Here is a 25362-nt window from a genome sequence, read left to right as displayed (position 1 = left end):
GATAAAGGAGAAACTGGATCCTTGGTAGCATCATTTGAACCACTAGAAAAGCCTTACCTGAAGCCAGACAGCTAGACTTTTTGGTTTAAAAAGTTTCGTTTCTAGTTTAAGCCAGTTTGAATTGGGATTCCTGTAATTTACATCATAGAGCAGGGGTCCTCAAACTTTTTAAACAGGGGTCCAGTTCAATGTCCCTCAAACCGTTGCAGGGCCGGACTATACTTTAAAAAAAAAACTATGAACAAATTCCTATGCACACTGCACATATCTTATTTTGAAGTAAAAAAACAAAACAGGAACAAATACAATATTTGTATTTGCATGTGGCCCGTGGGCCGTAGTTTGAGGACCCCTGTCATAGAGCATCCTAATTGATACACCATATTAAAGCAAGGTAATTAAAACAAAGTATTATTTTAAATAAAATATTTTAATGTTCACAAAAAATGTTTGGATTATCCTTTTTTTAAAAAAAGATTCTCACCCTAGGATATTTTCCCATTATTTATTTATTTATTATTATTTTTAAATTAAATCTTTATTGTTCAGATTATTACATTTGTTCCTCTTTTTCCCCCCCATAACTCCCCTCCTCCCAGTTCCCGCCCCACCCTCCACCCTCACTCCCCACCCACTGTCCTCATCCATAGGTGCACGATTTTTGTCCAGTCTCTTCCCGCCTCTCCCACATCCCTTTTCCCCTCAAGAAGAGTCAGTCCATTCCCTTTCTATGTCCCTGATTCTATTATAATCACCAGTTCATTCTGTTCATCAGATTATTTATTCACTTGATTCTTAGATTCACTTGTTGATAGATGCATATTTGTTGTTCATAATTTGTATCTTTACCTTTCTCTTCTTCTTCCTCTTCTTAAAGGATACCTTTCAGCATTTCATATAATACTGGTTTGGTGGTGATGAACTCCTTTAGCTTTTCCTTATCTGTGAAGCTCTTTATCTGACCTTCGATTCTGAATGATAGCTTTGCTGGATAAAGTAATCTTGGTTGTAGGTTCTTGGTATTCATCACTTTGAATATTTCTTGCCACTCCCTTCTGGCCTGCAAAGTTTCTGTTGAGAAATCAGCTGACAGTCGTATGGGTATTCCCTTGTAGGTAACTGAGTTTCTTTCTCTTGCTGCTTTTAAGATTCTCTCTTTATCTTTTGCTCTTGGCATTTTAATTATGATGTGTCTTGGTGTGGTCCTCTTTGGATTCCTTTTGTTTGGGGTTCTCCGCGCTTCTTGGACCTGTAAGTCTATTTCTTTCACCAGGTGGAGGAAGTTTTCTGTCATTATTTCTTCAAATAGGTTTTCAATATCTTGCTCTCTCTCATCTTCTGGCACCCCTATAATTCTGATGTTGGTACGCTTGAAGCTGTCCCAGAGGCTCCTTACACTATCTTCGTATTTTTGAATTCTTTTTTCATTTTGCTTTTCTGGTTGAGTGTTTTTTGCTTCTTCGCATTTCAAATCTTTGACTTGATTCTTGCGCTCCTCTGGTCTGCTGTTGGGAGTCTGTATACTATTCTTTATTTCAGTCAGTGTATGCTTAATTTCTAGTTGGTTCTTTATCACAACATCAAGGGTCTCATTAGATTTCCTGAGGATCTCACTACAGTTATCGGAAGTTTCTAGAAAATTATTGAAAGACCTTAAAAGTGTGGTTTTGAGCTCTATATCTTCCATTTCTGTCATTTCTGTCCTGTTTCTTTGTCTCCGCATTTTTTTATGTTTTCTTGGTGCACCCCCTAGTGGTCTTTGTGCGCAGTCTTGTTGTAGTTAAGCCTTGATTGTTGTAGTTAATACTAGGGGGGATTTGACCTCCAGGCCAAGTGGCTGTGAGAATCAGCTGTGTCTGCAGTGAGAGAACTTCTGTCCTCTAGGGAGGTGCTAATCTAGCCTTTGCCTGAGGCTATCCGGCAAATGCCGCTGTGCAGGGCTTGGGTGGGGCGGGTCCCAGGGGATCTACAGGGCGGGCCGGAGCAAGCAGTTATGGCTGCTCTCAGTCCCGTCCCCAGGAGCTCTGCCTCTCAGAGTCCCAGCAACTGCTGCAAACCTTGGAGAGAAAGCTGCCCTCGAGTTCCGACCGAAGCCAGACAGTCCCGCTTCTCTCATTTGAGTCTGGGTCCCTAGAGACTTGCCCGGATCTGGAGCTCAGAGTTTGAGACTCCCTCCCTATTGAAAACGACAACGGCGCTCTCAGCCGCCAGCCCGCTCTGCATGCACTCCACACCTTAGTATTTGACTTCAGCACTGTGCCTCCTCTGAGTCTCGGTATGTTATTCTCTTTCCTCCTAGTTGTAGAACTTCCACTCAGCCAGCCTTCCTGTGGTTCTGGATGATGTCTGTTCCATCTTTTAGTTGTATTTTTGAAGTGGTTGTTCGAGGCAGCAAACTCCGGCGTTAACCTATGCCACCATCTTGGTTTCCCCCCATTTATTTTTTAGAGAAAGGAAAGACAGAGAGAAATATTGATGTGAGAGAAACACATTGATTGGTTGCCTCCTGCATGCACCTTGTCCAGGGCTTGGGCCAGGGAGGATCCTGCAACCGAGGTACGTACTCTTGACCAGAATCAAACCCGGGACCCTTCCATCTGTAGGCTAAACCTGCTCAGGCAATGGCTATATTTTAATCTTAAATTTTAAAATAAAACCCTGATTTTTGAATTAACAAATATTCAGTGATAGTAATCATAGGAAGTAACCCAATCTGATCATTCATTTTAAAACGATCTCTGTAAGGGAAGCAGTACTTAGAATTTATTTTGTGAACGTCATTTGCCTAAATGGTTGGTGAGTGTAGACAAAGGCTAGTGAATTATGATTTTTTTAATGCTTCTGGTATGGGAACAATCACCAGGCCTGAAATATAGACTTTTTTTTTCATATCCTACCATGAATAAAAAATGTTGCTTTTCATAGATTTCTCTTTGAAGTTGCTGATATCCCTCTCATGTACAACCTATGCAATCAGATACCTGATTCTTTCTGATTCCTGTGCTGTGAATCTTTTCTTATTTGTTTGCTCAGTTAAATGAGTGGTTTTAGGGGCAAACCATTGGTGTTAATACAAAGTACATAGAGCCAAGAAAATAATTTAGGAGAAGCCAAGTGTTAAAGGATTCTAAACCCACTGTAATAATAATCTTATACAACAATAAGCTACCTGTTTATCACTTATTTCATTAAAAAAAACCACACACACCAGAAAACAAAAAATAACAATCTAGCATAGACAAAATTTCTTTCTGCTATTTTGAATGAAGTTATTTCTATTTATTCAGTGTCTGGAGATCTAAATGTGTGTCTGAAAAGAAAATGTTGTCATAGTAAAGGTCTGTAATGAAGTCTTGAAAATATAAGGGAACAGCTTTCAACTATTATTAATCAAATTGTACCAATGCTTTTTGTACTTGAAATTTCTGCCTTTTAAGTAAAAGAAAACTGCAGTAGAGTTCTCTTATCAAAGCAAAGCACAGCGCTGTGTTAGACATAACTCTGGTAAATATTGTGCCGCCTTCACAGAACTGGTTGGATTGGTTAATCAAATGCAAAACAACAGGTTGACAGTTTAGCAAATCATCTGCCAGCTCATATAGAAAGCGCGGAAATTTCTAGTTTCCACAGAATTCTTTGCAGTGTCAGAGAGCATTTTTAGTCTATTATGTCATATACATCCTAACTTTGCCTTATAGATACTGCATAATGAGCCTTGTTAAATTCATTAAATATCTCTATGACTGTATCAATAAAGATATAGAAATGCTTAAAACAGAATTTATGGACCCAGATGAGTCAGAGAGAAGAAGCAGAATGGATTGCAGACACAGAAGAAAGGCTATTTCAATTTCACATGTAAATACAGCTCATCAATTGTGCATCCTAGTGTATATGTGTATCTGAAGAGGCATGTGCCCTTGAGCAAAGGGGAGACTATCACCAGGTTTCCCAGGAGTCATTTGTGTATTTTCCCAGGACCTTGGGGCAGTGAATGGCAGACTAGGTGAGATAGCCACTATAGAAGAATCAAACAGTTTAGAGGAAAGAATGGATGGCTTACTACTACAGGAAGTGCTTAGGAAGTGAGGAAGTATGAATTTAGAGTGGCTAAGTTGGTGGCCGAAGGAATTCAGAGTCAAGAGTCAGAACAAAGGAGATAGATATATCCACTGTCAAGCTGGTCCCTAGAACAGGGAGAAACATCCCTCCACAGAGTGAGGTGGGTCAGACTTCTGAGATATGAAAGATTCTCACAGTGGGTAAAACTCTCTGAGTTTGCTTATATGGAAAAGGCAGAATGAGAACTCAGAGCCCTAATTTAGGAGACCTGTGAGATGATTTCAACAAGAGGAAATGGTTGGGAAAGAGGAGGGGCCATGAACAAAAGGTGGATGACCATCTGCCAGTGTGACTAGAAGGAGTGAATCCAAAGCACAGTTTGTGGTGTACCTTCTCCTCTACCTGGAAAATAATAATAACAATAATAATAATAATAATAATAATAATAATAATCCTATCTAATAAAGAGGGAATATGCTAATTGACCCTCACACCATCGCAAAGATGGCGGTGCCCACAGCCAATAAGGAGGGAATATGCTAATTGACTGCCCTACCCTCAAAGATGGCGGCACCCACAGCCAATAAGGAGATAATATGCTAATTAACTGCCCCTCCCTCAAAGATGGTGGCGCCCACAGCCACAAGATGGCAGCACCCAGTTCCCTCAGCCCTGCTGGGCCCGCCCTTGCCCCATGCCTGCCTTTGGAGTCCCCCAGTCCCCTCAGCCCCCCAGCTGCCCAGGGCCGGCCCGAGGCACAGGCAAGCCTTGGATGGCGGCTGCCCAGCCACCCAGGGCTGCCCGAGGCTCAGGTAACCAAGGCCGGTTGAGGCTTGTGCTGTCGGCAGTGACAGCAGCAGAGGTGTGATGAGGCGTTGCCTTCCCCTGATTGCCCGGTCGCCTCCTGCCCCTGAGGGCTCCTGGACTATGAGAGGGGGTAGGCTGGGCTGAGGGACCACCCCCTCCAGTGCATGAATTTTCATGCACTGGGACTCTAGTCCTATATAATAAAGGGCTAATATGCAAATTGACCAAACAGTGGAACGACTGGTCGCTATGAGGTGTACTGATCACCAGGGGGCAGATGCTCAATGCAGGAGCTGCCCCCTGGTGGTTAGTGCACTCTCACGGGGTGAGTGCCACTAAGCCAGAAGCCAGGCTCACAGCTGGTGAGTGCAGCAGCGGTGGTGGGATGTCCTACTGCTGGTGGGGAGTGGGTCTAAGCTGGCATTCGGACATCATCTGAGGGCTCTCAGACTGCGAGAGGGTGCAGGCTGGGCTTAGGTACCCCCCCCCACCCCCCCCACCCCCGCCGAGTGCACCGGGCCTCTAGTAATAATAATAAAAAGCTTTCCTCTTTTACTATGAGTCAAAGTAGAGGGTCTGGTCAAGAATGGACTACATGAGTGAGGGGTGAGTCAGTGTTGTTTTTTCCTTTGGTGGCTGGGAAATTAACTTTAAAAAATAGGTGCCGAAGCTATTGGGTCACAATATTCCTAGCTCTATTGCTTATGCACCTGATAACCTTAAGAAATGAGGTAATATCTCCTCACTCCTGCACACTCCATCTCCACCCCTGGACAGAGAGCATGCTTGTTTAATGCTTGCTATAAAATTAGTGGGTTCCCCAAGCTCAGTGTTCCTCAGCTGTGAAGCAATCCACTGCATGGGCAGGCAACCCACTGCATGTGTCATCTGTGTTGCCCCCATGACACTTGAGGACAAAAGGAAATATGCTGACATTCATGATGTTTATTGTGTCATGTGTAATAAAGTCCTTTGTCTCCGACCGAAGAGTCTTGAGTATTCTACCAATCTCCAAAAAATGATAAGTGGTAAATTTATTATGTTGTTGGTAAGGTAATCCCAGATACAGCATATATTATTTTATCTGTACATATTTTAGTATACATTTTAAGAGATAAGAACTCTTTTAAAAAAACTTAGGTAAGCCCTAACCGGTTTGGCTCAGTGGATAGAGCATCGGTCTGCAGACTCAGGGGTCCCAGGTTCAATCCCGGTCAAGGGCATGTACCTTGGTTGTGGGCACATCCCCAGTGGGGAGTGTGCAGGAGGCAGCTGATCAATGTTTCTCTCTCACCAATGTTTCTAACTCTCTATTCTCCTCCCTTCCTCTCTGTAAAGAATCAATAAAATATATATTTTAAAAAAAACTTAGGTAAGATGAATAAGTTCTGCAGAATTACTGTACAACATTGTTCCTACAGTTAACACTATTTTATTGTGCACTTAAAATTGTTAAGAGGAAAAATTTCATGTTAAAGTTCTTACCAAAAGAAAAAAAAATCTTCAAAATACTAATATCACATTTTATTTTTTTTTATTTTTATTTTTTTTAATTAAATCTTTATTGTTCAGATTATTACATTTGTTCCTCTTTTTCCCCGCCCATAACTCACCTCCTCCCAGTTCCTGCCCCACCCTCCACCCTCACTCCCCACCCACTGTCCTCATCCATAGGTGCACGATTTTTGTCCAGTCTCTTCCCGCATCTCCCACACCCCTTTCCCCCCCAAGAATAGTCAGTCCATTCCCTTTCTATGTCCCTGATTCTATTATAATCACCAGTTCATTCTGTTCATCAGATTATTTATTCACTTGATTCTTAGATTCACTTGTTGATAGATGCATATTTGTTGTTCATAATTTGTATCTTTACCTTTTTCTTCCTCTTCCTCTTCTTAAAGGATACCTTTCAGCATTTCATATAATCCTGGTTTGGTGGTGATGAACTCCTTTAGCTTTTCCTTATCTGTGAAGCTCTTTATCTGACCTTCGATTCTGAATGATAGCTTTGCTGGATAAAGTAATCTTGGTTGTAGGTTCTTGGTATTCATCACTTTGAATATTTCTTGCCTCTCCCTTCTGGCCTGCAAAGTTTCTGTTGAGAAATCAGCTGACAGTCGTATGGGTATTCCCTTGTAGGTAACTGAGTTTCTTTCTCTTGCTGTTTTTAAGATTCTCTCTTTATCTTTTGCTCTTGGCATTTTAATTATGATGTGTCTTGGTGTGGTCCTCTTTGGATTCCTTTTGTTTGGGGTTCTCCGCGCTTCTTGGACCTGTAAGTCCATTTCTTTCACCAGGTGGGGGAAGTTTTCTGTCATTATTTCTTCGAATAGGTTTTCAATATCTTGCTCTCTCTCATCTTCTGGCACCCCTATAATTCTGATGTTGGTACGCTTGAAGCTGTCCCAGAGGCTCCTTACATTATCCTCGCATTTTTGGATTCTTTTTTCATTTTGCTTTTCCGGATGGATGTTTTTTGCTTCCTCGCATTTCAAATCATTGACGTGATTCTTGCGCTCCTCTGGTCTGCTGTGGGGAGTCTGTATAATATTCGTTATTTCAGTCCGTGTATGCTTAATTTCTAGTTGGTTCCTCAATATAAGATCGAGGGTCTCATTAGTTTTCTTGTAGATCTTATTAAGTTTATCGGCGGCTTCTAAACAGTTCTTGAGAGACCTTAAAAGTGTGGTTCTGAACTCTATATCTTCCATTGACAATTTTGTCCTGTTTCTTTGTCTCCGCATTTTGTTATGCTTCCTTGGTGCACCCCCTAGTGGTCTTTGTTCGCAGTCTTATAGTTAAATCTTGATTGTTGTAGCTAATTCCAGGGAGGGTTTGACCTCCAGGCCAAGTGGCTATCTAATATCACATTTTAAAAAATACAATAATTCTTTAATAGAATTGAATATTTCTAATTGTGTTCAAATTTCTCCAATTGTTTTATTTTTTACAGTATATTGAATAGGCATCCAAATATTTATATTGGGTGACTTGAATCTTTAAAATGTTTTATTGTAGTAAATATCTATATCTACATATCTACACTAATAAAAATGAAAAATGGTAATTGGCGTACGACGATACCCTTTTCATTGGCTAATCAGGGCTATATGCAAATTAACTGCCAACTATGATTGGCAGTTAACTGCCAACAAGATGGCGGTTAATTTGCATATGTAGGCACAATGCAGGGAGGCGAAAGGGAAAGCAGGAAGAAGCCCCCTGCCACTGACAGTGATCAGAAACCCAGGGGGGAGCTAAGAGCTGGGGGGCAGGGCAAAGGCGGCCCTGGGGCCGCCTTTGCCCTGCCCCCCAGCCATGATCAGAGAATCAGGTGCCTTTTCCGCCCTGGCCAGTGATAGCAGGAAGTAGGGGTGGAGCCAGCGATGGGAGCTGGGCACGGTCGAAGCTGGCAGTCCCGGGAGCTAGGGGTCCCTTGCCTGGGCCTAAAGCAAAGCCCACAATTGCGGGGCCGCTGCAGCTGTGGGTCCCCGCTGCCCGAGCCGGACGCCTCAGCCAGAGGCGTTAGGCCTGGGCAGGGGCAGAGCCTGCAACCGCGGGGAGCTGGGGGTCCCCTGCCCAGGCCTGACACCTCTGCTGGAGGCCTCAGGCCTGGTCAAGGGGCCGATTCGGTGATTGGTGATCAGAGGGTGATGAGGGTCAACTCCTCTGGCCGAGGCATCAAGCCTGGGTGGGGGGCAGAGCCAGGGATTGGGGGGATATGATGTGCCGGGGTCCAACCCCAGCAGGTCCAGGGGTCCCCAAAGGTGTGGACGGAGTCGGCGAAGAAGGAAGGGCACGGAGACAGCGTTCAGTTGATCAGCAGCCTAGCCAGGATCTCCAGCCAAGTTCTGGTCTGGATCTCCAGAGAGGTTCTGCTTAGGATCTCCAGCCAGGTTCTGTCCAGGTTCTCCAGTCAGGTTCAGTAGCCAGGCTCCAGTCAGGCTCTCCTGCCAATCTCCGCAGTCAGGTTCAGTCCAGGATCCCTTGCCATGTTCTCCCGCTAGGCTCTGTCTCTAGGCTCCGAGGCCAGTCCCTGTCCAGGATCCTCCGGCATGCTCTCGCCAGCGAAGTTCTTCTGTCTCCAGAGAACGTTCTGTGTAGGTTCTGTGCCTAGGCTCTGTCTCTCTTGGTCCTGTCTTCCAAGCCCTGTCTGAGTTCTGTCTCTTGCTGTCTTGTTCTGAGTTCTGTCTAGGATCTGTCTTCTGAATTCTGTCTCCTGAGTTCTGTGTGTTTCTGTCTTGTTACAACTGTATTTATACCAGTTGATTCAATCCTATCAATCTCTATTACAAAGGTTAGGGCGTTTCTTATCTCCATTCCAGGGAGAAAAGATTATGTAGTTTAAGCATGATTGTTCGTAGTTAAAGGGATTAATTACCCGCCTGGCACTTAGTTGAGGGGTTTTATTCCCTCCCTAACTTCAGGGGAAAATCCCTACCTGGGGATTCAACCTTTCTCAGAGAGGTGACCTTGGTTAAAACACAGCACCAAGAAGGTGAGCAAACATATTAAGAACCGTATGCCATATATGCCAGGTCCCTTGAAACAGCAAGCATGGACCGGCTCCCGGCAATGATGGTCCCCTTGCCCAGGCCTGAAGCCTGGGTCAGAGGCGTCAGGCTTGGGCGGGGGGTGGAGCAAGCGATCAGACGGAGATGGGGGTCCCCTGCCCAGGCATGATTCCTGGGCCAGAGGCCTCAGGCCTGGGCGGGGGCCAGAGCCAGTGATCGGGGGGAGATGGGGGTCCCCTGTCCAAGCCTGACACCTCTGGCGGAGGCGTCAGGCTTGGGCTGGGGGCCGATCCTGCGATTGGAGGGTGATGGGGGTCAACGCCTGAGGGCTCCCAGTATGTGAGAGCGGGCAGGCTGGGCTGAGGGACACTCCCCCCCCCCCCCCCACACACACCCAGTGCACGAATTTTGTGCACCGGGCCCCTAGCATATATATATAAAACTAGAGGCCTGGTGCATGAAATTCATGCATGGGAGGGGGTCCTTCAGCCCAGCCTGCACCCTCTCCAATCCAGGACCCCTCGGAGGATGTCCGACTGCCTCTCTCAATCCAGGACTGCTGGCTCCTAACTGCTCGTCTGCCTGCCTGCCTGATCACCCCTAACCCCTCTGACTGCCTGCCTGATCACCCCTAATCACTTTTGCCTGCCTGATTGCCCCTAACCACCTCTGCCTGCCTGATCGCCCCTAACTGCCTCTGCCTTGCCCCACACCTGGGACCCAGGATTCCCTCCTCTGGCTGGTCACAAGCACCTGGGACCTGGGCTTCCCTCCCTCTGGCCAGCCGCATGCACCCAGGACCTGGGCTGGCTTTGCCCGGGCTGGCTGCAGCCACAGGTGACCATGGGCGGGATGCTTCACCCGGGCCGCAGCCACAGGCACCCAAGACTGCGGGGCAGGTGGCTTGTCCCTCTCCTGGGCCACAGCCTGGCTGGTCCCTATTCCTCTCTCTCGAGAGCTCATTTTTGCCTGGCTGGTCCCCATTCCTCTCTCCCCAATGTTGAGTGTCTGAACAGTTACGGCATGATGGCATGATGGCATGAGGGCATGAGGGCGTGATGGCATGAGGGTGTGATGACCATTTGCATATTAACTCTTTATTATGTAGTATTTGTGATTTTAACAATTATCAAGTGTATAATTCAGTGGCATTAATTACATTGGCAATGTTGTGCAACCATTATCGCTCCTATTTCCAAAACTTTTACCTCTGGGTGATTTGAATCTTTAGTATATCTTTTAATCTACTGGTTTTCCTTTTCCCTCTCTTTGTTTTTCCTTGCAATTTATTTGTTAAAGAAAATCAGGTAATTTCTGCTATTACCTGATTTTCCCAGAGTTTGGATTTTTCTATTTCATAACTGTTTCATCAGGAGGCATATGATGTCTGGTTGTTTCTCTTTTTGTGATGTCAGCAACCATTTATGATCATTGTCGATCCTGTATTTTTTAAAGGTGTAAAATGGTGATATTTGAATTCTATTACTCCTTTTTAATAGCTCTAATACTTCCATAGAGGAAGTAGGCATAATGGTCCACACACACACACACACACACACACACACACACACACACACGTTTATTTAATCTGTCTAAACAGAATATTTTATAAGTCAGAAGACCCTATTTAGCAAACACAGTTTTATTGTGTTTGGTTTTCAAACATGAGAGAGATTTTTGTTTTGTTGGCATTGCTGTTGTTTAATTCTCAAAGGGGCACAGCATTTGTGGAAGAGTTAATGACCACTTCCATAGGAGTGACATTTTCACCCTCTAAAATCATTTCTGTTACTAAGGTGGGTCTTTTGTCAAAAGATATCTTGTAGTCATTAACATGGGAAGAAAGCAATCTTAGTGTGACAAGCCATTACAATCTCCCTTTCTTCCAAAGAAGAGTGCTGAGAGCTGGGGAGAGCCTCCTTTGCATGTGTCCCTGGTCCTTTTTTATGCACGACCTAAAATTAATCACAGTGCTTTTTTTGGTGATGGTACATGCCAGGATGGCATATCAGAATATTTTCTTAGAGCAACAAGGAGACACATCTGTTCAAGTGAATCAGTTACCAGCTCAATTGACTCATTTAGCAGGAATAAGAAATTCAAAAGCCATCATATGGACTGAACCACATGATTTCTTTGCCTCTAAAAATACTAATTAGCTTCTCTTTTTATCCACACCATAGCATCTGTTAACTTACATTTGGTATACAGCAGTTTTTTGTGAAACTTCTGTATGCTGGGAATTATAGCAGTTGAAAGGTCATGTGACAAAACTTCTTAGAATTTCAAAATTTGGAGGGGTTCTGTGTGTGTGTGTGTGTGTGTCTGCGCGCGCGCATGTCTGCACGTGTGTGCATGTGTCTCCAGAGAGAGTAAACAAGCAAGTCATATGCATATTTGATAGTATAATATAATGTTACACTGGGGAAAACCTGCTTTTTTATATTAAAAATAAAGGAAAGGAAAGCTCAACTAAATTAGATTGATTTGTAGCAGAATGACTTTAAGAACCCACTCTCCAAATCAGAGAAAAAAGCCCACACTGCGAAAGCCTGATTTCTTCCAATGTGGATAGCATGTTATATATGTTTATCGGTGCAATTTGTTTGTTTTAGTTATCTATTGCTATGAAACAAATTACTGCAAAACTTAGTGGTTGAAAACAACACAGATTTATTATCTCACAGTTTCTATGTGTCAGGAATCCGGGAGCAGCTAAGCTGGGGGCCTCTGGCTCAGGGATGCCATTCAAGCTGTGGGCAGGAGCTGTATAGTCATCCCAAAGTTTGATTCTGGGAGGAGCCACCTTCAAGTTCCCTCCTGTGGCTGTTGGCAGCCCTCCAAGATCCATTCCGGAGTTCAATCACATGGGGCTCTCTATGGGGCTGCCTAGAGGCTACTTCCTGAGAAAGTGTTCCAGAGAGTGCGAGGGAGCACCCCAGACAGAGCCCCCCAGAGTGACATCCCATCATGCCTTTCATATTCCATTCATTAGAAAAGAGTCAAGTCCAGCCCACTCAAAAGAGGAGGGGATTGCATAAGGACATGAATCTCAGAAAGCAGAGATCACTGGGGGCCATCTTAGAGGCTGCTTACTACAGATTCTTTATTTTAAATGTAAATTTTAAAAATAGAAAACACATTGCCATAGTTAGAAATTCAAAATGTGTAAGAGGGTAAGTAGTGCCCTACCCGGTTTGGCTCAGTGGATAGAGCGTCGGCCTGCAGACTGAAGGGTCCCAGGTTCGATTCTGGTCAAGGGCATGTACCTTGGTTGCGGGCACATCCCCAGACGGGGTGTGCAGGAGGCAGCTCATTGATGTTTTTCTCTCATTGATGTTTCTAACTCTCTATCCTTCTCCCTTCCTCTCTGTAAAAATCAATAAAATATATTAAAAGAAAAAGAAAAAGAGGGTAAGTAGTAAATCTCCCTCAGGGCTAAAGTCACCGAGTCCCCCACCCCCTGCCTTGAGCAACCTTGTCAGTTTCTTGTGTGTCTTTTCAGAGGGTCTCTGCTGGGTGTGAAGTTGAAAGAGTGGAACTCCACAGGGTGCACGCAGAAAGCCACTTTAATCTTCTCCCCTCCATCCTGCCGGTTCAAACCTGCTTTGCAGGGATAACGCCACTCCACCCCTTGGCTGAAATCTGCGGTGGGCATTATGCCTTTTCATGGCCCTCTCAGATAAGGAGGAGCCTGCCCGTTATCTTTAGTCGTAACGTAGTTTTATGGCAGACTGAAAGAAAATGCTGACTAATAGCTGACTCGGAACTTTGAGGTTGAAATGTCTGCCCTTTCCTATCTTAAAGCAGAGGCTTTAAGCCTGGAAGGCTGCAATGGGAAACGGTGGAAGCCTTGTGGTCAGCTTCTCTGTTTCTCTATTTTGTACTTCTCTTTCTCTTCTGCCTCCTTCTGTGTTTGTCTCTTTCTGGGAGATGGGAAATGAGTGAAGAGAGGTTAAGGAGCCTCCCCACTCCACTGCCCCAACCCCTAGTATCAGCTGTTTTGGCTTCTTCAGAGTTTTCCTTAAGGAAACATCCACCTGTAGCTTTTGTTAGTGTTTGCACATTCTCTCCTGCATTTAGCCTGGGCTCTCAGGGACTGGCCTTCAGTCACTTTGTGCTGAGGTCACGTCCGGAAGCCTCTTGGGCAAGGCCTCCTCCAAGACAAGTTCGGGGAGGGCTGGCTTTCTCTCCCCCACAGCCTCCACCTGGTCCCGGGAAGCCCTCACACACCCTTCAGAATATCCTAGACTTTGGAAAACTAAGACTGTTCTTGCTTCTTGAGGGTTTTAATTTTTCATGCTATCTCGCTCGATTCCTTTAGGAATTATTATATCCTGGGAACAGGTCCTGTCCAATGTGTCACCCCAGGAATTAAAATCCAGAAGAGGGGACGTGTCTGCTGGTTGGTCAAATGCTTGTTTCGTGTGGGTAGGAAGTGAAAAACTTTTCTTGTAGAACATACTTTCCATATGCTGAGATACCTGTGAAGACAAAATAATTATAGTAATTAAACCTATGAATTCTTTCAATAGCCCAGCATACTGTGATTGGCCACAGAGGCAGGGAGGCTGCGGTAATTTCAGGCATGGGCATCTATATAGTTTTGGGGGAAACGATTCTAGGACACAGTGGCCTTTTTCTTTCTCTCAGGTTCATACAGGGGTCACTGCTGTAAAACTGGCTATCAAGGTGGTAGCAACTTTCCAATTCCCATTCCTAGTTCTGCTGTGGCTCATCTGTACACATAATCATTTCACTCTGAGTTCACTGCACCTCTCCCTTTTCAATGGTCTCACAAGAGGTCCCACAGGCACCCCCCTCCACCTTCCCCAACACCCAGCTGGTCCTTCTCTTGGCTAAAGGCTGGAATTCTTTGGACAACCTCAGCACATAGCTGGCCTTCCGTTGACTTAGTGTTGAGACAGAAATGGAGCTGTTATGAGAGTTAGTGCCCCAACACTAACCATTGGGAGCCTACACAAACCTGATCCTGAATGGGACCCAGGAGATTCTGTGATATTGTTCACAATGTCACAGCTCAAACCCAGCATCCTCCATGCTAATACTATTTTATTCTCAAATACCAGTAATTCTTTTTTCCTCCTACTCCTTTCATGCTCAGTTCAGGTGCACCTTCTAAGCTTCTATTCTGGAGAAAGGGTTTCCTTCTTAGCAGGCTCTCCATAATGGAGTATTGCCTGTGATTCCCATTTTGGAGATTGAGACTTTATCTTATCCACCAAGATACCTTGTCTGAGGAACTCCTGCCTGCTCACCTCCTAGGTCTTCCAGAGGTTACTCAGAATCTTCCAATTCTGCTGCTTCAGTTGGACCCCTGGACATTCCCAATCCCAAGGGCTCTACAACCATCCTGTTGGGTTGAATGTCTGGGATCAGCCGGACACCTCCACTCCCCGACCCTCCTACCAGCTTCTGTGGAAGCCTTGTCCTGTTATGCTGGCAGATGGGGCATGGCTCTAACAGCTCAGCTGGGCTTCATGGAAGACTTATACATATCAGATCCTAGCACAGCCTCCTGAAAATGATATAGGGGCAATGCTAACGGCAAGTGAGGAGATTAGGGTGATTTGGAGTTGGCCACATTGTAAGGTAAAAAAAAAAATCCAAAAGAATAAATCAAAGCCAAAGTAAAAACCGTGTAGTGTCATTTAAGTATGCCAAGAGATGTAGCATCCTCACCGAAAAAGAAATCACTTAAAAGTCAATACCACATTGCACCACTGTTAATTTCTTAATTTTGACAAATGTGCTACGTTATGTAAGATGTTAACATTAGGAAAAGCTGAGTGAACTCTGTACTATCTTTGCATCTCTTCTGTATCTAAAATTATTTCAAAAAAGACATTTAAAAAAGGATAACAGTGAAAATATGAAAGTATTTGCATTATAAATAACGAACTTCTTTACCTTAAAATTTTTTGGCAGATAAAAATGGCTTTTGAAGAACATTTTAAAATCTCAGTTCCTGGCATAAACATGCAGTATAAAAAGATGCCCTATAATGCAGTATAAATTCTGGGAAGAATTAATTGATACTTCATGGAAACTCTTTCTTTCAACAAATAATTTTCTACCTGTTACAGAGCTTGCATATTCTAAGGATACATGAGTCAACAAAACAAATAAAGATCTCGGCTCTCACTGGATTCCTGCATTAGCCTTCTAACAATTCTATGGGGGCAGAAGAAAATCAACAATGAACATTAACACAACCAATAAATAACCAATTGTATGATTGAAGGTGTTAGGGCTACTAGTATGAGGGGGGGAAAAGATCAGATAAAAGGGAGAGTAGTATGCATGAGCTGGGCTGTGTGCAATTTTAAGTAGGGTGTTCAGAGCAAGCCTCACTGAGAAGGTAGAGGGAGCAGAGCATGAGTCTACCAGAGGGAAGAGCATCCCAGGTAGAGAGAATGGCCCTACGGGGGAGCCTGCCTAGATGCTGAAGTAGCATCCAGAGGTGTGTGAGCAGAAGCAGTAACTGTGGGGGAGAAAAGTAGATGAATGAGGAAGGTGAGGGTGGTGGCGGGTGGGGAGGAGTGCAAATAAGTAGGACTTTGGCTTGTACTCTGAAGGAGAGGGGGAGCTATTGCAAACTTTTGAGCAGAAGAATAACATGGTCTGTCTTAGGTACTGCATAACGAAAGGTTTCAGTCAATATTAAACCACATATACAATGGTAGTCCCATAAGATTATAATGGAGCTGAAAAATTCCTTTTGCCTAGTGATGTCATAGCCATTGTCATGTTGCATTACTCATTCGTTTGTGATGCTGGTGTAAACCTACTGCACTGCGAATTGTATAAAATCATAGCACATACAGCTACGTAAAGTACATAATACTTGATAATGGTAATACATGATTGTGTTACTGGTTTATGTATTTACTATACTATATTTTTATCATTATTTTTAATTACTTATTTATTGATTGACTTTAGAGAGAGAGGAAGGGGGGAGAGAGAGAGAGAGAGAGAGAGAGAGAGAGAGAGTGTCTTTGATTTGTTGTTCTGCTTATTTATGCATTCATTGGTTGAGTCTTGTATGTGCCCTGACCAGGGATTGAACCCACAACATTAGCATTATTTTAAAGTGTATTGTTTCTATTTATAGAAAAAAAGTTTTCTGTAAAACTGTATGCCCTTGTTATGGTGGCAGCAACCTCATGCATCTCGTGTTTGCCAAGTTTCCTGATTGTACCATTGTCTCATGTGCTTGATTTAATCCCATGTTTTGTGCAATGACGTGCTGTACAGGCTTGTAGCCTGGGAGGAAGAGGCTATGCCATATAGTCTAGGTGTGTAGTAGGCTATACCGTCTCAGTTTGTGAATTGCACTCTATGGTGTTCACACAGTGAAATTGCCTGAGGACACATTTCTCAGAAGGATCCCCCTTGTTAAGCTGTGCATGACTGTACTAGAAGAATAACCCTTTTCTGCTTTGTGACTAGGCTCTGGCGGGGCGAGGGCAGAGCAGGGAGAACAGTTAGAAGGCGAATGCAGGAACCCAATGAAAGATGACAGTGCCTTAGACCTGCATGAACGGTGGAGATGGCGAGAAGTGGCGCGCTGGAGCTGGCTTGTCCTGAGAGTCAATTGTTACATTTTTAGGGAGTTTGCAAGCCAGTTGTGAAATATGCTATTGTTAAAAATTAAACTTTACAAACTTACAAGTAAATACATTCTGTTATAATATTGCATGCAAACTGTAATAAAAAATTAAATTATATAAATTTACAATTTAAAATATTATATTGGAAACGAAAGTAATAAATACCTAAAACTCATCACTTCTTAACTGTCTTTACCTAATTCTCTTATCATTCATGATTATCTCTGCTGCTGAGGTTGCTTGTGTCTCTTCTCCTCACGTGGCACTCTAAAATGGGATGCTGCTGTGCATCTCTTCCCAATTCTGTATCCAGTGACTTTACATTAAGAGTCTGTCAGCCATGGTGTGAGTATTTACACCACAGAAATTGACAGATGCTACAAATCTGGGTTCATTTTGTTTTTAAAGTGAGCTGGTTGTCAAGCATTTGCTAGCACACTGCTGCATTGCGCCTGCCCAACTCTCCCTAGGAATGTGTGCTCCCACCCCATTCCAGTGTTTTCAGGTTCCCTCACTCCTATTATGCTCCCACCCAAAGAGGGGGAAAGAGGTTAAATAGGTATTGTGAATATTACAACAGGATGAAAGTAACGTATTTCTCTTAAGCTTCATACCATTCATAGATATCTAGCTGTGAAAATCACCATACCTGCAATTGGATCTTTAGTGCCGGCCCTAGCTTTAGTCCCATAGTGCTTCGAAGATGCTCCTCTGTGAGTAATAGCAAAGTTTCTCCGTCAATTGCATGATCTTTAAATACCTTAGAAAACACAAAAGGTATTAACTTTGTCTCAGTGTCTTTTTAAAAAAAATATTTTATTGATTTTTCACAGAGAGAAAGGGAGAGGGACAGAGAGTCAGAAACATCGATGAGAGAGAAACATCGGTCAGCCGCCCCCTGCACACCCCCAACTGGGGATGTGCCTACAACCAAGGTACATGGACAGGAATCGAACCCGGGACCCTTCAGTCTGCAGGCCGACCCTCTATCCACTGAGCCAAACTGGTCAGGGCTGTCTCAGTGTCTTTTAAAAAAAATTCTTGTTTTATGTGCAGATATTTTAGTATTGGAGGAGACATTAAGACTGCCGGGGAATGACACAAAATTTTATAAAATTTCTCATTTCAGTTGCTCTCTCTTCTGTGCCCCAGTAGCTCTTCAATAGCCCTTGGAGTACATTGTAATTCTCTGTTTATAGAACTCAGTTCCAGCCTGGAATAGTTAATAGTTGAGGGCAGGCCTGTGTCTTATTTACCAATGTACCTGTCCTGCAGTGACTGGAACATAGTAGAAGGTGTAAAATCAACATTGCTAGACAGATCAATGAATGAACAAATAGTCTGAATAAAGAGATGTGGGTAAAAACCATCACAGACAATTGCATCTCTCACACTTAGGTGCACTGCTTCCTGTCCACTGCCTTAGCTGAATGGTAGGGGGCAGAGGGGAAATTGCAGGTGGGAGCTGTCATGCTGACTTTTCCAACAGAGCCTATAGTTCCGACTGTGCAATGGATGTAACCATGCCTTCCTTTCTTCCAGAAACTAGGAAGGCTGCTGCTGGACAAAGGTTCCAGACAAATAGAGGTGGATAGAAAAAAGCGGAGCAGATTGGTAGCACCAGAATTTCATGATCCCCAACTTCAACCTGTCTGGCAATCCTGTATTTACTGATGAACGTTCTCTTCTCTCTATTTCAAGCTTCCTTCACAATCTTCAAACTCTAGATGTTACAGAATCCTCCCTTATTTTCAACAGATCATATAACTTTCTAATAAAAAAAAAAGAAACCAGTAGATAAGAACTTCCTCTAGTTCTGCCCAATAAACCCCCAAACTCCTATTTTCTCCTTCTGTCTTGATATGTGGAAGAGGCGTCCCTCTCTGTGGAAAGACAACCAATGTCTCCACATATGATGTGGGTCCTCACCCCTCCCACCTCAGGGTTTCACTCAGTAAATAATCCCTCCCTGGCCTTCAATCTCTCCTCTTTGGCCTTCTCTTTCCCTTTGGCATTTAAGCGAGTCTCCACCATCATAAAACAGGCAATAATAATAATAAAAATACACAAATGATTCTTTTTAAAGACTATTTTTTATTGATTTCAGAGAGGCAGGGAGAGGGAGAGAGAGATAGAAACATCAATGATGAGAATCATTGATTAGCTGTCTCCTGCACGCCCCCTACTGGGGATGAAGCTCACAACCTGGACATGTGCCCTGACCTGGAATCGAACTGTGACCTCCTGGTTCATAGGTCCATGCTCAACCACTGAGCCACGCCGGCTGGGCCACAAATGCTTCTTCACTCTGCTTCTAGATACTGCCCCATGTCTCTCATTCCCTTTATAGCCATTTCTCCGAAGAGTTGTGATGTTCTCTGTTTCCATATTCTTACTTCCCAGTTATTTCTCAGTCACAAGGAGTCTGACTTCTGCCCTCACCTGTCCATCAAATCTGCTCTCCTCTGGGTCCCTAGTGATTCTGTTGTTTCAAACACATGGATATTTGTCTGTACTCACCTTTCTTATGCTGGTGGCTGCATTTGACATTGTTGACTATTCCTTCGTGAAAAATGTCCTTCCCTTGCCATCATGAGGCTTCTCCCTCCTGGCTACCTTCTGCCCTCTCCTCTGCATCACCTTTGTGGCTACTGTTTCTTTGTCCATCCTCGTATGTTAGAGTCCCTGAGGCATCTGACCCAGGTCCTCTTCGTTGTTCCTGATTCATCTCAGCCTCTCTGGGCTTCTGTGAGTGTCTCTCTATGCTGCAGGCTCTCTGATGAATATCTAACTTAGAAGCCAATGGTGGCAATTCTGCCTCTTAGATGGCGTATTGATTGGCCAACCCATTGTTTCAACCTTGAATCAAATTTCACTGTTGCTCATCTGAGGAGGCCTTCCCACTAGTCTGGCCACCTTCAACCTATTTTCATAACAGTAGCTTGAGTGACCCTTCTGAAATAAAGCCAATCACGCCACTTCTTAAAACCTCAGCTGTCTCTGGGATAAAGTCCTTCGCTGGGTCCTCAAGGCTCTTTGTGACCTGGCCCCCTTTCCCACTCCAGCCTCCTGTCTTGCCATTCTCTCCTCTCTCACCTTGGCCCTGGCCCTCTTTGGGCCATTAGAAACTGCTCTCAAAATCCCAACAACTTACTACTCTACATTCTCTCTGGCTCCTGGTCCTCCCTGGAAATTCCTCCTTTGCTTCTTTCCTGCCTCACTTCCTTCCTCAGCTGGTAAACTCACTGACAGGCCCCATTTTGATGCCTCTTCCTGGAGGAAGCCATGAGGTGCCTCTGTGTGTGCCTACCATGCACGTACCTGCCCTCTCCCAGCACGTCTCACCCTGACGTGGAACCCCTTCCCGGTGTCCCTCTCCTGGATACAAGCTCCCAGGGAGGGGAACCACGTTTGTCTTGTTTCCGCTGTGATTTCCGGCCTTGGCCGGATGCCACAGGATCAGCTAAAAACTGGAATCTGCTTGGCAAGCTTCTGTGCCTGGAACTTTGTGTGCTAACATATTGTAGTTACTTACAAAATATGTTTATTAAGTAATTGTTTCTTTTCCTATTTCAATTAAGCAAATCATAGAATGGCTAATATAAATTAACTTAATTTGGGCCAAAGGAAGAAAATTGGCAGTTTGGGTTAGTTTTATAGCCTTCTCTTGGGAAAATGGATGCTCTTCCTTAGATTTCTTGAAATATAAAGAATAGCTTGAAGATCTCTTTTACCACCTTTGAGAACTCCTAGGGGCTCTTGACTAGAAACCATCTGGCTCAATATCCTCAATGTAGAATAATTATAATGGAAGGAGCTAGATTTGTAGTCACATACACATTTTTCAAGTGCTTATTCTTTTAGCCACCTTGATGTCAATCTTATTTAGCTGAAAAATAGGGCTAATATCTTCTTTGCAAAATTATGCTATAGACTAAATTTAAAAGCTAATCTATAAATGATGTGCCTAGGATAGTGCCTTGCATATAGTCAACTCAATAAAGTATAGGCACTATTATTCTATTTTTTTAATAAATGATAGAGCAACGTAGAGAAGGTTAGGTGAGTTGCCTAAGAAGCACAGCTTGCCAGTTAGAGAACTTACAAAATAGCATATAGTTTACTAGAGGCCTGGTGCACGAAATTCATGCATGGGGGAGGGAGGTCCCCTCAGCCCAGCCTTCACCCTCTCCAATCCAGGACCCCTCAGGGGATGTCTGACTGTCCCTGGGATCGGGCCTAAACCGGCAGTCAGACATCCCTCTCACAATCTAGGACCGCTGGCTCCTAACTGCTTACTTGCCTGCTGGCCTGGTCACCTCTAACTGCCACCCTGCTGGCCTGGTTGCCCCTCACTGCCCCCCCCTGCCGGCCTGGTTGCCCCCAACTGCCCCCCCCCCCACTAGCCTGGTCATTCCCAACTGCCCTCCCACCAGCCTGGTTGCCCACAACTGGCCCACCCTGCCAGCCTGGTCACCTCACACAGCCTGCTGTTCAGTTGTTTGGTCGTCCTTCACTACCCACCCTGCTGGCCTGGTCGCCCCACACAGCCTGCTGTTTGGTCGTTACTGTTACTGTGACAGCGTCCTGGACAATTTGCATATTCCTCTATTATTAATTTAGATTATTCTGAGCCAGGATTTTCCCTGCTTAATCCTACTGCCATTCAGAAAAAGGAGTGCTGTTGAAAATAGTGAAGTATATTGATGGTGGAAATTTTGCTTATTTCTTTTTCCTTGGTAGGAATTCCAGTGAGCAGGTAAGGGACTATCAGAAAGCACCAAAAGAAGAGAAACCACAGGGGTAAATTTTCAGAGGCAGTGTGGCAGCCAGGGCTTGAGATGCGTGAGGGCGGATGAACCCTGGGCCTGAGGCAAAGGCACAGAACATGCCACTGTCTCTCAGAAGATGTCCCATTCTCATGAGAGCAGTTTAGGCCTAAAGCACCATATAAATGTGCATATATTCTTAGTAATTTCAGTTATTTTTAGGGAGAGAATATTGTATCTGTTGAGTTCGTTTACTTAGACAAACAAAATAGATGTCCCTAAACAGTTGAGCCAGCAACCCTTTCTCTACACCTATTTAAAAGGGTTCATTTGAAAGAGAAAAGAAACAAAAATTAAGGGGTTCATTTGCATTGGGGCTTGGATTTTAGTTGTGGTTATTTTGTTCTGAATTTCCTTTTCTACCTGCAGAAGGCAGGTGGAGGGAGGTTGCTAAGCAGACACCTAAGGCAGAGGTGAGGAAGAAGAGGGTGGGGGACAGAGGGTGTAACCCCAACGAGTCTCTGGGCTGTGAGTAAAAGCCAAAGGCACGTTTAGACAATGGCACTTGTGAAAGTTGTGCACAGGCAGTGCTGCTTAGGTGTTTGTTGCAACCAGACGGCACACAGTTGCATCCAGAGGAATTCTCCCATTTCTGTACAGAACACGGTCACTCACTGTGCTGGGGCCGTACCCAGGAGAGCGACAGTGCTCTTGTAATTTATCTCGCCAGTAGTTCCTGGGAGGGAATGGACTTTAATGAGGAAACAAGAGCAGGACTTGATCCTAAACACATTTGAGAAACACCTAGAAATAATCATTTCTGCTTCTTGGGGTGGGGAAGGGAGAACTCACATCCTGTTGGTGAGAGATAATGAGTCAGCAAAGCTTGGGTATTTGTGTCTATGTAACTCCCATATGCCCACAAGAGAACACGGGGAAGATAAAGTTTGAAATGTAACATTATTTTTTACAAGAGTGGTTTTTATAAACTTCACTTTAAAAAAATATTTTTTTTTGGTATTGATTTCAGAGAAGAAGGGAAAGGGAGAGATAGATAGAAACATCAATGATAGGAGAGAATCATTGATGAGCTGCCTCCTGCACATCCCCCAATGGGGATCGAGCCCTTAACCTTGGCATGTGCCCTGACAGGGAATTGAACTGTGACTTCCTGGTTCATTGGTCGACACTCAACCACTGAGCCACACCAGCTGGACATAAACTAAACTTTTATGATTGGATCACTGATGGATTAATAATAATGAGAAATTCAATCCATCAGAAGTCAACCATAAAAAAAAAGTCAGCAATCACATGTACATTATATAGGAAGTTGTTTGTTTCTGGCTGATATAATGATGAAATTAGCACTTATTGAGTATTGACAAAGTGCTAGGCACTCTTTATTGTTTACAACATTCCTATTATATTGTTTACAACATTCATATTATACTATCCCCATTTTACAGATGAAAAAACTGAGACACAGAGAAGAGAGAGGAAAATTATCCTAGATCACATGTCCAGAAAGTGGAAAAGCCAGGATTCGAACTTATACTTTTTGGTTTCATAAGTACACTCTTAATTACTATTCCATATAACTTTTTCAGAAGTCTCATAAACAAAAGAAAAATACTTAACAGCATTACATGAAGAAAAATATTCCCACACTAAGATCTGAAAAACAATGATCACTAACATTAGTTAATTATGATGTTGCTAACTCATAATGTCCTTCTCTTGCTTTTTTCCCCTTTAATACATAAACATATATATTAAGACAATGGTACATGATTTAATAGGCACATTGTTGCTTGAAATTGTGTTATTAAACCACTTGAAAAATAAACCATATGCATGAAAATATAGCATTGACATAAACTTCAAAAACTTGCCAACCCATGATCTTTGTCACCAATTTTCCCATATGAATGAGAGTACTCTTCATTCCAACTAGCCTGACATTAATGGAATTTTTAAGAATGTAGTATTTATCTGTGCAATTTTGTATATTGTCCTAGCATGAATATGGAATTTAAGAACAGTTAATCTCCAGCTTTTCAGATCTGTTGCCGTCTTGTCCTTTTTAAAATGAAGTATATATTTCCGTTACCTATTATGAATAGCCTAAAACTTCTGGTACAGAAGTATGTGTCCCTAAGATATTTGTTTATGGAGGAGTAGGGAAGGTACTAGACATTTCTCATTCTTTTTCGATCTTTGGTCTCTGAATCTCCTAATTTGGGGAGAATTCCCACCTCTCAGGAGTCTTGGTGGAACAGAAACTAAAGCTAGAAATGGGCTTTGCCAGCTGGGTGTGGGCATGGGACCACCCCTTCACCAAACAGAGGCTCCCACGCCAGGATAGCCAATGCCTAAAAAGGGGGGAGATTATTAGGAATCGTCTCTGGGGGCGAAGTGCAAGTTTGACTGAACTCATTATAGAGGAAATATATTTCAAAGTATCTTACTTCTAGGAAAATACTTAAATTTAGGTCACCTGAGCATAGTCTGAGCAACCCGGAAGGCCACGGATGAAGCTGTGCACATCACTCACGGTCCACTTCTGAATATCCGCATCCAAAGACAGAGTCTCCCCTCTCGTAACCAGTACACGTGTTCCTTTACAATGGAAAGACGATTATTGGGTGGTATAAAATTTCCAGGGGCAAGGAGGACACTAAGAGCACTGTTTTATGTACAGTTACATTAATTTCCTCACATTTTATTACCACAAAGTGAGCCTTTTATAGAGATCTACATGTAAACTCCTTCAAGAATATTAAGAGTTACTGAGAGGTGTTTTCTCAAAAGCTTAGCTGACTCTTTCCTTTTCTTCCTCTGAACAGGGATGGGGAACGTCCAGTCCGAGGGCCATAGAAGGCCCACGAAATCATTTGGTCTGGCCCTGCCAAGACATTAGCAGTGACTTAGGCGGGCTAGAAGAGTTCGATGGGGGACAACGGGGGACATATGTAATACTTTCAACAATAAAGATTAGAAAAAAAAGTTTGACCAAATCTAGCAGGCTAATTTTTAAGTTGATAATTTTGTGTGGCCCTCAAATAATGTTATAAGTATCAAAATGACCTTGGCAGAAAGAAGGTTCCCCACCCCTGCAAGTCTAAAAGCTCTTTAATGACAACATTATCGTAAGTAAACAAAGAAGTTCCAGAGCAGCTTCCCTCAGATTCCAATAGAAATGCCCCGTGGGTTTCATTCTGGAGCCTAACACCACCATGACCTATGACATTTGGTGATTTGTCGTGCTCTCTAGGCAATGCGGGGATTTAGTCAAAATGGCAAAGCCACGCTTTGTAAGGAAGCAGTTGGTCTGGTGGCTAGATCACGACCCCCTCCCGCTCCAATCCCTGTATTTTAAAATATTTTTATCTAAAGAAGTTCTAGGAAACTAGAACTTTAGTGTTTGGAGGGGAGAAGTGCATTTATATTTTTAGGTCAGAAGGTATCATTAACAGTAATGGGCACTGAAAGTTAATGCTTCTGTTTGTCTATTGTTTTATACTTCAATACAGATAGAATTCATACTTTTAAGCAATTTGCTGAAGAAAT

The 25362-nt window shown here is 43.6% G+C and overlaps 1 protein-coding gene and 1 long non-coding RNA gene across 5 annotated transcripts in view; one reads left to right on the top strand and one right to left on the bottom strand.

The window, feature by feature from the left end:
- Window positions 1-13291: 13291 nt before the first annotated feature.
- SAMD7 (sterile alpha motif domain containing 7) overlaps window positions 13292-25362 on the bottom strand; it is a 29453-nt gene continuing 17382 nt past the window's right edge. For all 4 annotated transcript variants that reach the window (XM_059686997.1, XM_059686996.1, XM_059686998.1 and 1 more), the window contains 3 exons: window positions 24290-24411; window positions 17670-17780; window positions 13292-13867 (listed from right to left, as the gene is read on the bottom strand). In XM_059686997.1, coding sequence (XP_059542980.1) covers window positions 13673-13867; window positions 17670-17780; window positions 24290-24411 — 428 coding nt within the window. In that variant the 3' untranslated portion in view covers window positions 13292-13672. The remainder of the gene's footprint in view (window positions 13868-17669; window positions 17781-24289; window positions 24412-25362) is intronic.
- On the top strand, window positions 13853-19488 carry LOC132230092 (uncharacterized). The gene is made up of 2 exons (XR_009451810.1): window positions 13853-17814; window positions 18043-19488. It is a non-coding gene; the product is annotated as an uncharacterized LOC132230092 (long non-coding RNA).

This window comes from Myotis daubentonii, chromosome 3 (assembly GCF_963259705.1).
Source record: "Myotis daubentonii chromosome 3, mMyoDau2.1, whole genome shotgun sequence".
Taxonomy (NCBI): Eukaryota; Metazoa; Chordata; class Mammalia; order Chiroptera; family Vespertilionidae; genus Myotis; species Myotis daubentonii.
Note: the sequence above shows the minus strand (reverse complement) of the source record. Positions and strands in the feature narration are given on the sequence as shown.